A 17,993-nucleotide genomic window follows, 5' to 3' on the forward strand; every position below is an offset into this window, starting at 1 on the left:
TATGGTATCATATTTGATAAGATATGAAAAGCATGATGAGCAACAAAAGACATACAAAATTGGATTTCATCAAAATGCAAAACTTTTGTATATCAAAGGACACCATCGAAAACATGAGAAGTCACCAAAGAATGAGAGAAAATATTAATATGTGCAAATCATATATCTAGTAAGGAACTTGTATCCAGAATATAATATGACCTCCTCTTACAGCTTAAGAAAAAGACAAATAACCTAACTGAAAAATAGGCAACCAGTTTAAACAGACATTCCTCCAAAGAAAATGCATAAATGGCAAATATGTACATGAAAAGTTGTTTGACATTATCAGCCATTAGGGAAATGCAAATGAGAACCAAAATAAGATACAACTTCATACCCACTAGGATGACTATAATCAAAAAGTCAGATGACAAATGTTGGTGAGGATGTAGAGAAACTGGAAACTTCATATGCTGCTGGGATTGTGAAAGGGTACATATACACCTGCTGTGGGAAACAGTGTAGAAGTTCTAAAGGCTCAACATATAGTCACCATATAACCTACAAATTCCATTCCTAGGTATATATACCCAAGAGAAATAGGCATATATCCACACAAATACCTGTATACAAATGCTGACTGTGGCATTATTCACAATAGCTAAAAATAAAACAATCCAAATGTCCATCAACTGATGAATATATCGATAAAATGTGGTATAGCCATGTAACTATCACTTAGCAAGGGAAAGAAAATAAGTACTGATACATGCTACAACACAGACGAGATCTGACATGTTAAGAAGCCAGTCACAAAATACCACATATTGTATAACTCCAGTATATAAAATGTCCAAAATAAGCAAATCTATTTTTACAGAAAGATTCATGATTGCTCGTGGCAGCAGGGCGTGAGGAGGTTGGTGGGAAATGGGTACAGAGATTCTTTTGGCGATGATGAAGACATTGTAATAGCTTTTGAATTTTACAGTCCAGAATTCTATTCTCAGCTAATTAGTCAAATAAAGGGCAAAAAATACACATTTTAAAACACAGAGATGCAGACATTACATTCCACATACAAGAGGATGTACCCCAGCAAAACAAGGTGATAAACCAAGAAAGAGAAAAAATGGGATGGAGGAACAACAGCTTCAACCAGGATAACAACAAAGGGAACTATTCCAGTGTTAACAGGTGGGCAGCCAGAGAGACAGCATGTAGTCCTCATTGAAGCAGAAACACAGGGTTCTGAGACAGAGGTCTCCAGGAAAAAAAAACAAATACAACTTACTGGATAAACAAGTCTTTAGCTTAAAAAACAAAAAATTGTATATACATATACATAAAATCAAGTAGTATAAGGAAAAACAGAACTCTGGAGATTCCTGGGTCACAGAAGGGGAAAGGCCTATTCAAGAAAGTAAAATTGAACTAACTGAAAATACAGCTATCTTTATATTGGAAGGACAGTCAAGAAGTCAACAGATAAGGCCTAAACTGGATACAGCAGGAAACAGCAGACTAAAGACATTATTAAGAAATATGGAACACTACCAAAAGAAATAGCAAAAACAATGAAAAGTGACTGTTTTTCATAAGTGAACCCGTGGTGAGGCAGGGGAAGAGAAGGGGTTATTTTTTCCCTCATTATATGTCTTTAAGAACTACTTGCTGAAAATATTGGGCACATATTAATTTGATAAAAGCGAAAAACTTTTTCTTTATTTCACAATTGCAGCTTTAACATACTTTGATTACAGTGAAGTTTTTGTTTTGTTAATCACTTTACTAGGATTTGTCTAAATTTAGTGTTTTACAATGCCTACAGTAGAAACAGAAGACTTACTCTGAAGGAATTACAAGCAGCACATGGGGGCAATGACAAGGCTATTTCCCTAACTTTTAAGAATTTTAGCAATAAGAGTACTCACTGAGAATTAAACCCAAAATATACTGGACAAAACCAGAGAAACTCTAAAATTCAATTAAAAGAGATGGGGTTAAAGTTAGGCTAGGATTTGACTCAAAATAGCTTGAAGGCATCAATATACCTAAAGGAATGCCGTATTAAAAGGGGGCTTTGGTCAGAAATAGAAGCATAGCAAAGGGAATTAAGAAAGCAACGTTAGCTTATCTCCTGCTTTCTTCAAGGGAGAGAACATCTAAGTTCACAAGTAAAGATTCATGTATTTCAAAAACAAAGACAAATGTATAATAGTCCCCACATTTATAGACAAATGTGTATTAGTCACTACAGTAAGTCACTAACATCATCGAATTCCTTGATCTAACTCCATTCTCATCAAGCATACTTCTGACATTGATTATTAAACTTTCTATGTAAATACGCAAATAGAGAAATGAATGCAAAGACCATAAAATGTTTGATTCACTTAATGGTTATACTTCTCATCAATATTATTTTATTCTATATATCAGACTTTGTAACCTTAATTAATGCTGCCTGCAGTAAAAGATGAATCACTCTTGATGTGCTATCAAAAATCAGGTTTATAACCTTGCACAACTGAGAGCTACAACCCAGGCCACGTAAATTCATACAGCTGTTGCCACACTGGCTACGTCTGAGGGTCAGAAGCTTTCCCCTTTTCTTTACACTAAAATGGCTGAAAAATCCAATTTTTTAGACAGACATCAGTACAAGAAAATCCTAAATGCCTATCTTGCCACAATTCTTAAATATAGGCATTTAATTCTTTTTTTTTTTTTTTGAGACGGAGTCTCGCTTTGTCACCCAGGCTGGAGTGCAGTGGCCGGATCTCAGCTCACTGCAAGCTCCGCCTCCCGGGTTCACGCCATTCTCCTGCCTCAGTAGCTGGGACTACAGGCGCCCGCCACCTCGCCCGGCTAGTTTTTTGTATTTTTTAGTAGAGACGGGGTTTCACCGTGTTAGCCAGGATGGTCTCGATCTCCTGACCTCGTGATCCGCCCGTCTCGGCCTCCCAAAGTGCTGGGATTACAGGCGTGAGCCACCGCGCCCAGCCAAATATAGGCATTTAATTCTAAGATTTCTGAACTGAACAGTTTAGAGAAGCACTTGCCACCAGACAGCAAGCCAACAGCACTGCAGCACTATCTCACAACAGCTATAGAATTACTAAATTTTTCAATGTCTTTTACTTGTTCATTTTCACTGCAATAAAGAAAACTTATTTGGGAATAGCAATAATTAACGATAATAATCCCCCTCTCCTCCATATGTCCATACTCTTTCCTGCCAATTGCATACCAAGGAAAACACAGAAAACTTACATGGCACCGTAGTTCCAAATCTAGTGGGATTCAATACTATAAACCTGTTTTTCAAGCTTCTTCGGCCTACACCTTGAGCTCCTATCAATACTAATGTTTTTCTCTGGAAGGGAGGCATTTTGGCTACCTCCTCATATATCTGGATTTCGTGACGATCAAATTCTAAATGAAAAAGCAAATAGGAATATATATTTAGTCATCTTTTATATACATGAAAGAAATCTCTGCAATTCTGTCTAGTAATGGCTTAGCTGTCTTGATAGTTAAATATCACTTGACTTGTACCCACTTAGCATAGATTTGTTTTTACAAATTTGGTAAAGTACAATAAATAATAATTATTTTATTATTGTTTTTAAGACCAGGGCTCACTGTCACCCAGGGTAGAGTATAGTGTTGCAATCTTAGTTCACCGTACCCTTGAACTCCTGGGCTCAAGGAAGTCTCCCAAGTAGATGAAACCACAGGCATGGGCCACCATACCCAGCTAATTTTTAATTTCTTTTGTAGAGACGGGATCTTGGTATGTTGCCCAGGCTGGTCTCAAACTACTGGCCTCAAGTGATCCTCCTGCCTCAGCCTCTCAAAGTGCTGGGATTGTAGGCATGAGCCACTGTGCCTGGCCCAGTAAATTATTTTATATCTTGCTTTAAACACCTGGTCCATCCATTTGCCCTTAAAAATTTGTCTAATCGGGCCAGGCATGGTGGCTCATGTCTGTAATCCCAGCACTTTTGGAGGTTGAGGTGGTGGGATCACGAGGTCAAGAAATCGAGACCATCCTGGCCAACATGGTGAAACCCTGTATCTACTAAAAAAATACAAAAAATTAGCTGGGCATGGTGGTGCGCACCTGTAGTCCCAGCTACTCGGGAGGCTGGGGTAGGAGAATCACTTGAACCCAGGAAGTGGAGACTGCAGTAAGCCGAGATTATGCCACTGCACTCCAGCCTGGTGACAGAGCGAGACTCTGTCTCAAAAAAAAAAAAAAAGAAAAAATTAGTCTGATTAATCAAGCTAGAAAAATTCTATGTTTTATCCTTATTTATCAGAGATTCTATCCACTGAAATCTATTATCAATTTGTCAGTAGAAATCCTTTAATATAAATAATCAAATTACAGACCAGTTTATATAGAAAGTATGTATCAAATACAGAGGACAGGAGCAAACCTAGTGTGGTTGCTTAAGTTCCATGGAACGAGTGACCTTCCAATTATATAAATGAATATTGTATGGCAAATCTACAATTATCAGTTTGATTAGAAAATTCAACATACTGACATTTACTGACAACATACATTTAAATATTAAGATTTTGAAATTTACATATAAAACAAATTTTAGATACACTGTTTTCACTAGAAACATAATCCAAAAGTATAATCTTAGTGGGCAAATTATGAATTTTCTATTTTGCAAAAAAAGCCTTATGGGCATATATTTTATGAAGAATAGGGCCAAAGTGATGATTTGAAATATTATATTACCTGTTGTTACTGTAACTCTCAATCTGTAGTAATAACACTCCTTCCTTAGCTTATTATCCTAATAGCAACTCTTTCTTTGCACAATTTCCCCACAGTAGATTAAACCAATATTAAGAGAAAACAAGCCTACTTCTGCCTTCTATATTATTTTCTTTTAGGGTGTGCTGTTTAGTTTATTACCAGCATAGAGGTAGCTCTGAAGTCAAGAAAGTACTTTTAAAATTGCCAACTGCTTTGATTAAGCCTCCAGAAATTTCTGATTCATAGAGCTGCTTTTTACTCCTGTCATCCTCTGCAACTGGGAAGAATAAATATAGTAGTTTCCATTCTTTCCCTTCCTTCCTTTTTATTTATTTATTTTTAACTTCAAATGAGTAGCCAATACAGGTCTGGGGTTTTATTCTAAATTGTTTTTAAAAATCCTTTCAGCTCTACTGAGGTATAACTGACAAATAGGAATTGTATATGAAGTGTACAACTTGATGTTTTCATGAATGTGTACACTGTGAATGATTACCTCAATCAAGCTATTAAACATATTCATCATCTCACACAGTTACCATATCTTTCTTTTTAAAAATATTTCTTTCTCACACAGTTACCATATCTTTCTTTTTAAAAATATTTCTTTCTGCATGACTAAAAGATTTAAGAAGGAATTCTATTATATCAGACCAAGATTCATGTGGTCCAGTGCTATTTTTCTAAAAGTACCATGGTCAGTGTTATAGCAGGATACAGTTGCCCTTAAACATAACTCTTTTAACATCTTGACAAAGGCATTCTACCCTTTAGAAATGGCACATAAATTACTATTTCAAAATTCTCTGGACAAATAGTTTCAATTATAATACTGCTTCTTCATTAAGACAAGTAAAAATCCTAACCAATTTGTTTTGTTATAACTATACTCACAAAATAAAGCACATCGTAGTATATATAATGCCAGGATTTAAATAATTTATATTATATTGCACCATGTGTTCATATGCCAGTCCCTTGCAACTAGGTACTAATCTGAATTACATTCACTTAAAGCTGTATATTCAGAGTTTATGCCACACTAAATGACATATAGCTACTTCACTTGGACTTCTCAAAAAGTATTTAAAACCTACCTGCATTTCTGGTTGTGAGATACATCATCTTCTTCTTTTTTTTGCTACTTATAGTTCCACAAAAAGGTCCTGAAGGATGATAAAACAAATATAACTTAAGTAGTATGTCAGAACATGAAAAAATTGCCCTGTAGTATTTTATAGGGGTGGGAGAATTATCTTCCCAATGTTGCATCCTAGGAAGCAAAAGAGGGTGGGGGTGAGTTAAGCCACTGAATTTTGATACTCTACCAGCAGGTGGCAGAACGGGATCAAAAAGATTACTTATGAGAGCTAAAGTAGAGGGAGGGATTCATTCTAGACATATTTTAAATAAATGCATTTGCTTATTTAGACAAGAGAGACAAAGAAAGGTGGTCACAAAGGACTGCTTGTTACTTATTTTGTCGAGCTCATCACCTGAATTGTCCCAGTCTCTTCTAACAAATGCCTTTCTCTTCTCTTCCAGGAACTGGCTTGGAATGAGACCAGCGCTTCCTCCCTCTTTTACATGGCTAGCCTAGAATCAAATTAACGAATTGTATATCTCAGTGACCAAAATTTGAGACCATATTCTATTAAGTAGGACAAGCAGTGGTCAGTTAAAAAAAGTCATATTTGCTTTTAAAAACAACCTTGAGATTTACATCCATAGCATTGTCAGTTAAGATACTTAAACAATTCAGCACTGAGGAATCAATTGGCACCTAAAATTCTTCATATCTGATATCTGGTAGTGAAATTTGGGGACCAAAATACAAGTTAAATTGCTTAAACTTCTTATTTATAATACTAAGTTGGAAAAGGAAAATAAACGCTATTCTATAATAAGATGTATTAACACGACATTTTATCTAGCACCCTTTAAAAGACATTTACTGTCAACCTTAATCCTACTATGTTGGTATTTCAGGCCAAATCAAATGAAAAGGAGATACTATTTGGAATATAAAGTGTAGATTTTAATCTATGCTACCAGGAGTATGAATATCCCAAGAGTTTGTAAATTTAAACTAGGCAAAACTTTACCTAACGTGAAATAGCTAACTTTTAAAATAAGCTCCAAAGAAATATTTTAAAACAGTGGCTGGAGAACTGGCTGTTAGTGATTTATCTCACAAAGTTAGTATTTCTAACCTTACAACTAGCATAGAAAATCTAGTATAACTTTTAGCAATTAAAATCCTGAAAAACAGAATTAAAGTAACCAACCATCAAAATGCAGGGAGAAATTGAGAGAAGAATTGAGGTTAGAAGAGAAAACTAAGAGATCACATTCATAGGAAAAAGAAAAAAGAAGGAAAACTAGAATAATTCAATAAAGGACACAGCCACAGAGAGATTTTTTAAATGAGGGATCTAAAAAGTTCAGGGGAAACCTCTTGAAATCATAGATTGTTTAATTTACCCATTTCTTAGCTGTCTCAACACACAGTGCACCTATACGCAATAATGTCTTAATTTAAAGGACACATTAGTAAGACTGCTCTCATTCTGTGATTTGTTTCTCCTTAGAAGTAGATCTATATTTTAGAGCTAATGTGAGTACCAATATCTCAGTTAATTTTAGAATTTGGTGCTAAGTCCTGGATCCTTTCCTCTTACTTCTTGTTCTTTAGTAAAACTCTCATTTGCTTTGATAGTTTAAGGCATTTCAGACTTCCTGACTTGTCAGTTTCTCCAGTTCTGAATACTGTGGTTGTTAGCTAATATAAACAATTACAAAAACAGACTTATTACTGCTGCTAGGGGTTTCTGAAAGCTACATGAGGAGAAGAAAAAAGAATACCATTAAACAGATCTTCTGAAAAAAGGAGGGAAAAATGCAGTGATAATACACATCTCTTTCCATATACACGGATTTTAATCTAAAACCTAACAAAACTGATAGAGTGAATCTCCATTTCCCAGTATCTGAGAAGAGGTGAGCAAATAGACATTAAGACCTTAAGAAATTATGCTTTACTTGCTATGAACGAACATGAGGGAGAGGAGACAAGAGAAAGACCTACTTCATAGTAAAAGACTCCTACTTAAAATAAACAAAACCCAAATATCTTTTTAAAAGGGATGACCCAAGTGAGTTCTTCTTGGTCAATAGCATATTTTAATGCAATTACCCATGTGAAAAAAACCAACTGGTCTATTCCCTAAACCAACTGGTTAGTGCCACAGGCTGGTTAATTCTGCACTTATTAAGAGCTACTTACAAATTCCCTCCCAATTTGATCTTATGTCCACAAAATTAGTAGCCATGAAGCAGGAGCTGTTCATGTGGGAAAAATCATTGTAACAAATGCTAATATTCTTCCTGAATATTCAGATATTAACCAGATCTAAGATTAAAATTAGAAAAGTCGTTGAGGAACTTCTGAGAAGCATACTAACCTGCCACCAATTTGGATCTTCTCTATTTACAATCTGAAGAATTTCTCCTTTGGAAAACTTCAATCCTGCTTCTTTGCAAGGTATTAGGTTATCATTGTATGGATTATAATCAAAATGACACTTCACAAATACCTAAAACACACAGCACAATTAAAAATACTATAGTTATATCACTTCCACTGAATTTAAAAAATCCTTGTCAAACCACTGATTTAATTGTAACTGAAAATGTATTTAGTACTTCAGATAATGAACTTGTCTCTCATAAATGGAAATCAAGTTATTAGAATATTAACAGATTTTGGTATCAAAGATAATAAAACTTCATCTCTAATATCTAACTTTAAATCAACAAGAGTTTGATAATCATTCTATCCCACCATTCTTCCACTTTCCTTCAATCTTTTCACTTGATTTTCCAACCAACACTGCATAATTCTTAAAGCAAGCAAATGCTATGATCCAATTAACATCCTGAAATAATACAGGTAGTTGATTTAAGGTTTATATTTCAGATGTATTAGAACTTTGTGAAAAGGCCCTGAAACCAAAATTAAACAATAAAAGTTCATGTCGAAGTCAGATATGAAATATATTTGGTAGTCTTAAATACTTTTCTTGAATCATCTTGCTCTGATTTATATGCTCATTTTAAATTTAAATGATCAACATTAAATTCCATTGTAAGACAAATACTGAAAAAGTCTTGAAACTATTTTCCATTTTAAATTCATTTGTGTACATACATTTCTTTCACATTTGCTTTATTAATAAAAGTATGTCAGTTTACACTGTTAGTTATGATCTCCAAAATTGGGACTATTTGGCTTATTTGCTTTAATTTAAATTCTAATTAAATTATGCATTTTTGGTATTTGATGGAAAGTTCAGACCAATTGCTTTCTTTTTTCTTTTTTCAGATAGAGTCTCACTCTTTTACCCAGGCTGGAGTGCAGTGGCGTGATCTCTGCTCACTGCAACCTCTGTCTCCCAGGTTCAAGTGATTCTCCTGCCTCAGCCTCCCAAATAGCTGAAATTACAGGCATGTGCCACCACGCCTGGCTAATTTTTGTATTTTTAGTAGAGATCAGGTTTCACCATGTTGGCCAGGATGGTCTCAAATTCCTGATCTCAAGCGATCTGCCCTCCTTGGCCTCCCAAAGTATGGGGATTACAGGCATAAGCCACTGTGCCCAGCCCAATTGCTTTCTTAAAACAGACTTGTTTTATACATATTTATAGAAATTCAAATGTTATCTTCTAAAGAACTGCCTTAGCATTAATCAGCATGTAAACTGTAATAAGCAAGAAAGCACACAATTAGTCAAAATAACAATGTTCTTTTTCTATTTGTTTATCATACTTCTGTAACCAAACAAAATTCAAATAACACAAGTAGACATATTATATTATTAGTGTGGTAAAAGTACTGTGATCAATGCATACAAAATAATTTTAAAATAACTAAATCTGGGAACATGTAATAAAATCTTAGTTATTTATAATTAGATGATTTTCACAGAAAGCATTCAGAACATTTTCAACTACTCTAGAAAAGCTAAATATTAATCCTTAAATCAGTAAGTCAATAATTTTTTTTCCTGATATATAATTTTAGATCTAAAAAGCAAGCATACAAACATTAAGATTGCTAAAGTGTGACAATTGGCTAACTTGATAATGTCATGCAGCTCCATGTTTTGAAAACAGGAAAAAACCAAAATAATTAAATTTAATCAAAGAAAATTTAGTTGGCTAAGACAGAAAAATGAAGTACCAGAGAATGTTCTGGAATGACAGCATACCTGATGGATCTGTGCTGGATGCCTCTCCATACTGATGCAACTCTAAAAATATATTTGTAATTGCATAAATAAAGCCAGACTTTTAATTTATAATAAATTAAGAAAATATAAACAAACTACTAGACCATTTTATTACTTCACTCATTTGGTAAGGCAACTACCTCCCTAATTAATTGTCCACAAAGTATAATACCTGCAAGTTACAAATGATAGAACAAAAAGTTAAAGGTATTTGAGATCAGGCAGAAAGAAAGGATTGGTATGCAAAGTTATAAAAATACCTGCATACTCCTTACTTCTCAAGAAAGATGCAATGATTGAAGAATAGCAAGAGAATCCTGTCATCTAACCACGAATGTGATTACCATTCTTATGTGTGGAACAGAATATATTTTGTAACCATAAAGCTCAGACTTTACAAGATAGTCCAAATTTCAAATATTCATTCCTCCAACATCCATGGAATTGTTATGGACATGCCATTATTTGTGGAATACAAACCACATCTCTCAAAGGTAAAAGATTTCTAGAATAATTTCTATTTTTTTTTTCATTTATTAAAGTAGTTTTAGAACATTAGTCTTAAGGTCAAAAACTCAGATTAACCTGATTTTACTTTGAACTTCGAAAATTTTTCTGAAAAATCAATTAACCCAACCTTTGATCTAACCATTTTGTAATGACTCTAAAACCATTAAAGATATGACTAGACTTAGTATAATTATATTTTATTAAATGCAATTTAAAGTGTTGCACTTACAGGCTATGGATGTTAACTGCTCATTCATCATTAAGAAATGACTAAACACCACCTACTAAAATATCTATTTCATATTCTTATTACTAAAAACAACTGAATGACCAAAACAATTTAAAGTATAAGGAAAAGGAAGTACAAATGGCTTTTAAGCATAAGAGATGTTCAACAACCTCATTCAGAGTAGAAATACAAATTAAAACTACTTTATTAACACTTTTTTCCTATCAGATTAGCAGAAATCCTTGTATTTTATAACCTTCTATAAAAGAACTGTGGGTTAATAGGCATTTTCTTTCTAAAAGGCTTGTGGAAGAATGGTTCAACCTCTTGGGAGGCCAATTTGGCAATAGCTATCAAGATTACAAACGCATAAACCCTCTGACCTAGTAATCCATGTCTGGGAATGTATTCAACAGCTATGTTATGCAGATACATCCAAAATGACTTATGCACAAGACTACATTATTCCTAACAGCAAAAGATTGGAAGCAACCTAATTGTTTAACAAAAAGGAACTGGTTAAACAAATGACGGTATGTCTACATGATGTGGTACTATATTTAGTCGTTAAAAAAGTGTGTGTGTGTAGGTGATGTGTGTCAACAGGAAGTGTATGCACCAATAAGGAAATATCCTCAAGATAGATGGTTAAGCAAAAAAAATAAGGTTCAGGATAGCATGTATACTATGCAACCTTTCTATGAAAAAGGAGGTGGAAGGTGAAAAAGGATATGTAATTTTTATTTACTAGCATATGAATGAAGAAATTCTGGAAAGATAAACTAATAGCATAGTTTTTACTGGTGGGGGGATGAGGACTAGGTTGGTAGTGGGAATGATTCGGAGGGAGATCTCAACTGAATACATATTTACATTTTTTGATTTTCAAACCATGAGGAATGATTCACCTATACAAAAATTAAATTTTTAAAGTAATAAGGATAACTGACTCCCATTTGGATTCAGATGAAATAACAAGGACCCTCCAACTTGAAACAACTAAAAACTATGTTGATAAAATATGTGAAACAATGTCTTTCAAGATGTCAGAGATCAGGCAATGAAGACAGTGATCCCAAAAGATGGGAAGAAACAAGATGAGCTACACAATTGCCCCAGCTAACAGGACAGAGAGTTTCCAGGCTGCAACTCAGAAAGGGAGAAAGGTGAAGCCTGATGGTCTCCACGTTCAGGAGATGAACTGGGAGATCTGGGAGATCAAGGTGGTTACAGTGCATGGAACACAGTATCAGTGAGGAAAGACTTCAGAGACAATTGTGAGGGACTCCTTCTGTTTTCAGCTGAGTACTTAATCAATGCACGTGTATGAGGAAGCTACCTGCACCCTCTCTCTGTGTAACTCTTTCCTCATGATGGTAAAGAATCATTTGAAAGCATTACAGGGAACAATATAGGGAAGCTGTATACGGTCAAGAATAGTTTCTGTTCTCACCAGGCCAGGTGGAAAAATCTTCATAATTCACAGGCCGTGAATACTTAGAAGGGTTATGAGCTAAACTACATCCTGCAATCATATCTAATAAATCTTAAAAAGCAAGATTTAAAAGAATCATCTGTATCCTAGAACAAAGGTTAAGAATGGTTATTACTAAAATGTCAAAAAATAACATGTTGGCAAAGTTGCAGAGAAAAGGGAACTGCTAGTGGAAATGTGAATTAGTTCAGCCACTGTGAAAAGCATTTTGGAGATTTCTCAAAGAACTTAAAACAGAACTACCATTTGACCCAGCAATCCCATTACCGGGTATATACCCAAAGGAATATATATCATTCTACCATAAAGACACATGTACACATATGTTCATCATAGCACTTTTCACAACAGCAAAGATATTGAATCAACCTAGATGCCCAATAATGGTGGACTGGATAAAGAAATTTTGGCATATATACATAATGGAATACTATGCAGCCATAAACAGAATAAAATCATGTTCTTTGAGCAACATGTACATAGCTGGAGGCCATTATCTTAAGCCAATTAATGCAGGAACAGAAAACCAGATTACGACATGTTCTCACTTGTAAGTGGGTGCTAAACATTGAGTATATATCGACACAAAAAGGGGAACAACAGACTCTGAGGCTTACTTGAAGGCAGATGATAAGAGGAGGGTGAGGACTGAAAAACTACCTATCAGGTATCATGCTCACTACCTGGGTGACAAAATCATTTGTACACTACACTCCAGAAACATGTAATTTATCCATGTAACAGACTTGTACACACACCTCTTGAGCCTAAAAGTTGGAAGGGCCGGGAACAGTGGCTCATGCCTGTAATCCCAGCACTTTGGGAGGCTGAGACAGATGGATCATGAGGTTAAGAGATCGAGACCATCCTGGCCAACATGATGAAACCCTATCTCTACTAAAAATTAAAAAATTAGCTGGGCCTGGTGGCATGTGCCTGTAGTCCCAGCTACTTGGGAGGCCGAGGCAGGAGAATCGCTTGTACCCAGGAGGTAGAGGTTGCAGTGAGCTGAGATTGTGCCACTGTACTCCAGCCTGGTGACAGAGTGAGACTCAAAAAAAAAAAAAAAAAAAAAAAAAGGTTGGAAGAAAAAAAAAAGCGAGTATTTCTAATGCAAAAATATCCAGTACCCAACAAGGTGAAATTCATGATGCCTGGCAGCCCATCAAAAATGACCAAGCATGCAAAGAGGGAGGAAAATATAACCTACAACAAGGAGAAAAATCAAGTGATCCAGAAATGACAAATATGCTAGAATTAGTAGACAAGGACATTACAGTAATTGTTTTAACTTTACATATTATATTCATGGTTCAAGAAACTATAGGAAGGATTAAGTCTATTAAACACATGCAGATATAAAAAAGATGCAATCTGAACTTCTAGAAATGAAAGCCAAAATATCTGAGATGAAAAATACCCACTAGGTGTGATTAATAGCAGATTAGAAGTTGCAAAAGAAAAGATCAGTTAACTTGAAGACAAAATAGAAAATATCCAACATGAAAAATACAGAGAAAAAAGGCTGAAATAAATGAACTAATCAGTGAGCCACGGGACAACTTCAAGAGGCCTAATATTCATGTAACTAAAGTCACCAGAGGACAGAAGAAACAGAAAAATAGGAAAAATGTCTGAAGAAACTACTGTCAAAGTTTTTCCAAATTTGATGAAAGAAATAGTCTTTTCAATAAACTGAGCTGGAAAAATTGAATATTCATATGCAAAAGATAAACTTCGATCCTTTCCTCACATCCTATATAAAAATTAACATACAGTACATGTATCATAGACTCAGATGTACAGCATAGATAGAACTGTAAAACTTGTAGAAAAAAAAATTGGAGAAAATCTTCATGACCTTAGGTTATACAAAGACTTCTTAAATAAAGCCACAAAAGGATGACTCAAAGAAAAAAAATGATAAATTGGATTTCATAAAAATTCAGAACTTCTGCTCTTTGAATGACATTGTTAAGAGAATGAAAAGACAAGATAGAGACTGGAAGAAAGTCTTGGCAAATCTCAATTCTGATGAAGCACTTGTATCATGAATACATAAAGAATACTCAAAACTAAGAAAAACAATTCAAAAAAAATGGACAAAAGATTTGAAGACACTTCACCAAAGTGCACATAAGTATGGCAAATAAACACATAAAAATATGTTCAATATTATTAGTTATTAGGAAAATGCAAATTAAAATCACAATGAGATACCACTACACACTATTAGAATGGCTAAAATTTTAAAGACTGGTCATACCACATGTTGTTCAAAATGCAGAGTAATTGGAACTTTCATACAATGTTGGTGGAAATTTAAGTTGGTATACTAACTTTTGAAAATAGTTTAGTCATTTCTTCAGAAGTTCAACATATACCTACCATATGACTCAATCCTTCAACCCCTGGTATATACTCAAGAGACTTATATGCAAATGTCCATAGCAGCTTTATTTGTAAAAGCCCCAAACTGGCAACAAAAAAAATGTTCATCAGCCAGGTAATGGATAAACAAACTGTGGTACAGCCATGCAATGGAATATTACTTGTCAATAAAAATAAATGAACTATCAATACACATAACATGAATGAATCCCCAAACAACTATGCTGAGGGAAGCTAAACAAATGAATCAAACAATATCCAAAAAGGATTACATGTATTCCATTTATATAAAAATATGGAAAATGCAAAATAATTTAAAGTGACAAAAAGCAGAGCAGTAGCTGCCTGGAGTCAGGGGTGGGAGAGAAAAAGGGAGCAGGAGGGAAGGATGAGAAGTGGACACAAAGAAGCTGGGAGGCCAGGAGCAATGGCTCATGCTGGTAATCCTAGCACTTTAGGAGACTGAGGCGGGCAGATCGCTTGAGCACAGGAGTTCAAGACAGCCTGGACAACGTGGCGAAACCCTGTGTCTACAAAAAAAAAAAAAAAAAAAATTAGCCAGGTGTGGTGGTGCATATCTGTGGTCCCAGCTCCTCAGAAGGCTGAGGTAGAAGGATTATTTGAGCCCTGGGAGGCTGAAGCTGCAGTGAGCTGTGATCATGTCACTGCACTCCAGCCTGGGTGAAGGAGTGAGGCCCTGTCTCAAAAAAGAAAGAAAGAAAAAGAAATGGACACAAATAAATTTCTGGGAGTGTTCATCATCTCAATTGTGTTGATTTCACGGGTACATTATGTATGTCCACATGTATCAAATTGCACACTTTATTTATATAAACTTTATCTCAAGGATATTTTTTAAAGTAAATATAAAAACAGTAGAAGTACTGAGAAAACATGGCACAGGAATACACTATGCTTATGCAAATGACAATAATTAGTGGGAAAAAAATTAAATGGATGAAATGGCTAGACAATCAGTTCCACCTTGACCCTGATGTTAAATCAGAAGGTGGCTAGTAATTCATTTGGGAATGTGTTGGCTTAACATGGTGCACATGTTGCTTATAGAACCTAGTTCTTAAATCATAGTTCCAGGTCCATCTGAATCTGCACTTCAGAGTGTGACAAGATGGTGAACAAAGTGATTATCATTGCTAAGAGATTTTCCACAACACTAGCTGAGATGCTTTTTCTAAAAAAAAAGGAAGGATGCTTTTTCTAAAAATGTTCAGTGTATGAACTTGGTCTACTTGGTTACATACAGATGTACACACATATTTTTGAGAACAGCAAGGTAACAAGAATATATGTTTGGTTAAAAAAGTTTTGAAGGGCAATCCATGTTCCTCTCTGATAAATATCTGAGGGCCACAAATTCAAGCCTCAGCCAAATAGAAAATTTTATTTTAAAAATCATACAAAAATTAGCCGGGCATGATGGCACACACCTGTAGTCCCAGCTACTTGGGAGGCTGAGGCAGGAAAATTGCTTGAACCTGGGCAGTGGAGACTGCAGTGAGCCAAGATCATGCCACTGCACTCCAGCCTGGGTGACAGAGCTAGATTCTGTCGAAAAAAAAAAAAATCTACTAACTACTAACCTAGGCCAAAATTATACTAATCATAATTCTTATGTTTATATCACTGGTTTATGCAAGGACTGCTTTTGTTGATTTAATTAGTTTTAATAATATAATAGCTACGTACTTGCCACCTAAAACTAACATTAAAATCCTACTTGATTCTCCTGCTCTCATTCCATCCCATCCCATCATTCTGGTTTCCCCAACCAAGGCACACTTCACCCTGAATCTTGGATTCACAAACTCCTTGCTTTTCATTTTGTATATAGTTCTATTGCATCTATATGTACTCTTTAAAATTATATAGTTATTTTAAACTTAAAGTATCATGCTATATGCATGTAATCTTCAGGGGTTTACATGCTTATTAACATGTTTCCAGCTGTACATACATAAGAATTGCTCTAGGGAATTACCGCAGCTGGATATATGTGAATATTGAACTCTAAGAGACATTATTAAACTTTTCTTCCTAATGTGTTTATAACAATACACACTGCCACCAACAATGTAGAAAAGATGCTGTTGATTCACAGCTATAATTTTACCAACTTAATGGTATATCACATTATGATTTTTAATATATCTTTACATGTTTACTGAACACATGTCCCCTTTTACTTGATTTTTCTATGCAGAATGAAACACAATTTCAAACAGTATCCCTAGAATAACCAGTTTCCCTCCATTCATTGAATCATCTCTCCTTTCCACATTGAAAGACATTATCTCTGTCACATATCAAAGTAATATGTATGTGTAGGTCTCTTTCTGCACTCCCTAAAAGTCCACTGATCATGCTCTCTCTTCCTATGCCAACATCACAGTATCTTAATTCCTAAACATTAATAATCAGACCCCATTCCCGCTTTTCTGGTTCAAAAGTGTCTTGGCTATTCATCTTACCAAATTCCATGGAAAATCCTGTTTTGACTGGAATTCCATTAAATCTGCAAGTCAATGCGTGAAAAATCAACATCTTCACAATATTGTCTTCCTGTCCATGACATGATATACCTGTTTATTTAGATCCTCTTCATAATTCCTTTGTGTAGAGGTCTTGAATTTTTTAGGTTAGATTTATTCCTAGACATAAATGTGACATTCTCTGACTCTACTATAAATGATGTCATAGTTACATTTCTAGACGTTTGCTGATGACATACAGAAATGCAATTGAGTTTTGTGTCTTAATCTTATTTTCAGGTACCTTGGTAAACTCTTATTATTTCTAATAAGTTGTAGTTTTGAGGGGTTTCTATGCAAAAACTCATATTTGTAAATAAAAAGTTTTATTGCCTCCTTTCCAAACATTTTGCTTCTATAATTTATTTTTGTCACACTGTACTTATGTATCCTTCAAGAAAATATTAAATAGAAGTGCTGCTAGTGAGCATCCTTCTCTAGTTTCCTTCTTTTTTTTTTAACTAGGCAAAGCCTTTATCTTTGTTTTAAACTATTTTCTGGTTCACTAATTGCAAATAAATAACTGTGTATAATCAATAATTAAAAAGTGGCATTGTCCCAGTGTCCAAGGGCCTTGGAATTTAAAATATCATAGGTTTACATTTTATCATATATAAAACAAACATTTTAAAAGCAGTTAAAATTCTTGAAATTTTATTATTTTTTAGAAGCTGAATCAATTCAGTTTGCCTCACTGTTGGAAGCTTCATCAAAATTCTGAACAAGATCACCACTTCCCCAAAATAAGTGGTACTTTCCCA

At 34.7% G+C, this 17,993-nt stretch overlaps 1 protein-coding gene across 21 annotated transcripts in view; it reads right to left on the reverse strand.

Annotated features, from left to right (window-relative positions):
• PALS2 (protein associated with LIN7 2, MAGUK p55 family member) overlaps window positions 1-17,993 on the reverse strand; it is a 103,503-nt gene that overhangs the window by 13,969 nt on the left and 71,541 nt on the right. For 12 of the 21 annotated variants that reach the window (XM_077994935.1, XM_077994938.1, XM_077994939.1 and 9 more), the window contains 4 exon segments: window positions 8,233-8,364; window positions 6,265-6,364; window positions 5,866-5,934; window positions 3,259-3,420 (listed from right to left, as the gene is read on the reverse strand). In XM_077994935.1, coding sequence (XP_077851061.1) covers window positions 3,259-3,420; window positions 5,866-5,934; window positions 6,265-6,364; window positions 8,233-8,364 — 463 coding nt within the window. 21 annotated transcript variants of the gene reach the window in all.

This window comes from Macaca mulatta, chromosome 3 (genome assembly GCF_049350105.2).
Source record: "Macaca mulatta isolate MMU2019108-1 chromosome 3, T2T-MMU8v2.0, whole genome shotgun sequence".
Lineage (NCBI taxonomy): Eukaryota > Metazoa > Chordata > Mammalia > Primates > Cercopithecidae > Macaca > Macaca mulatta.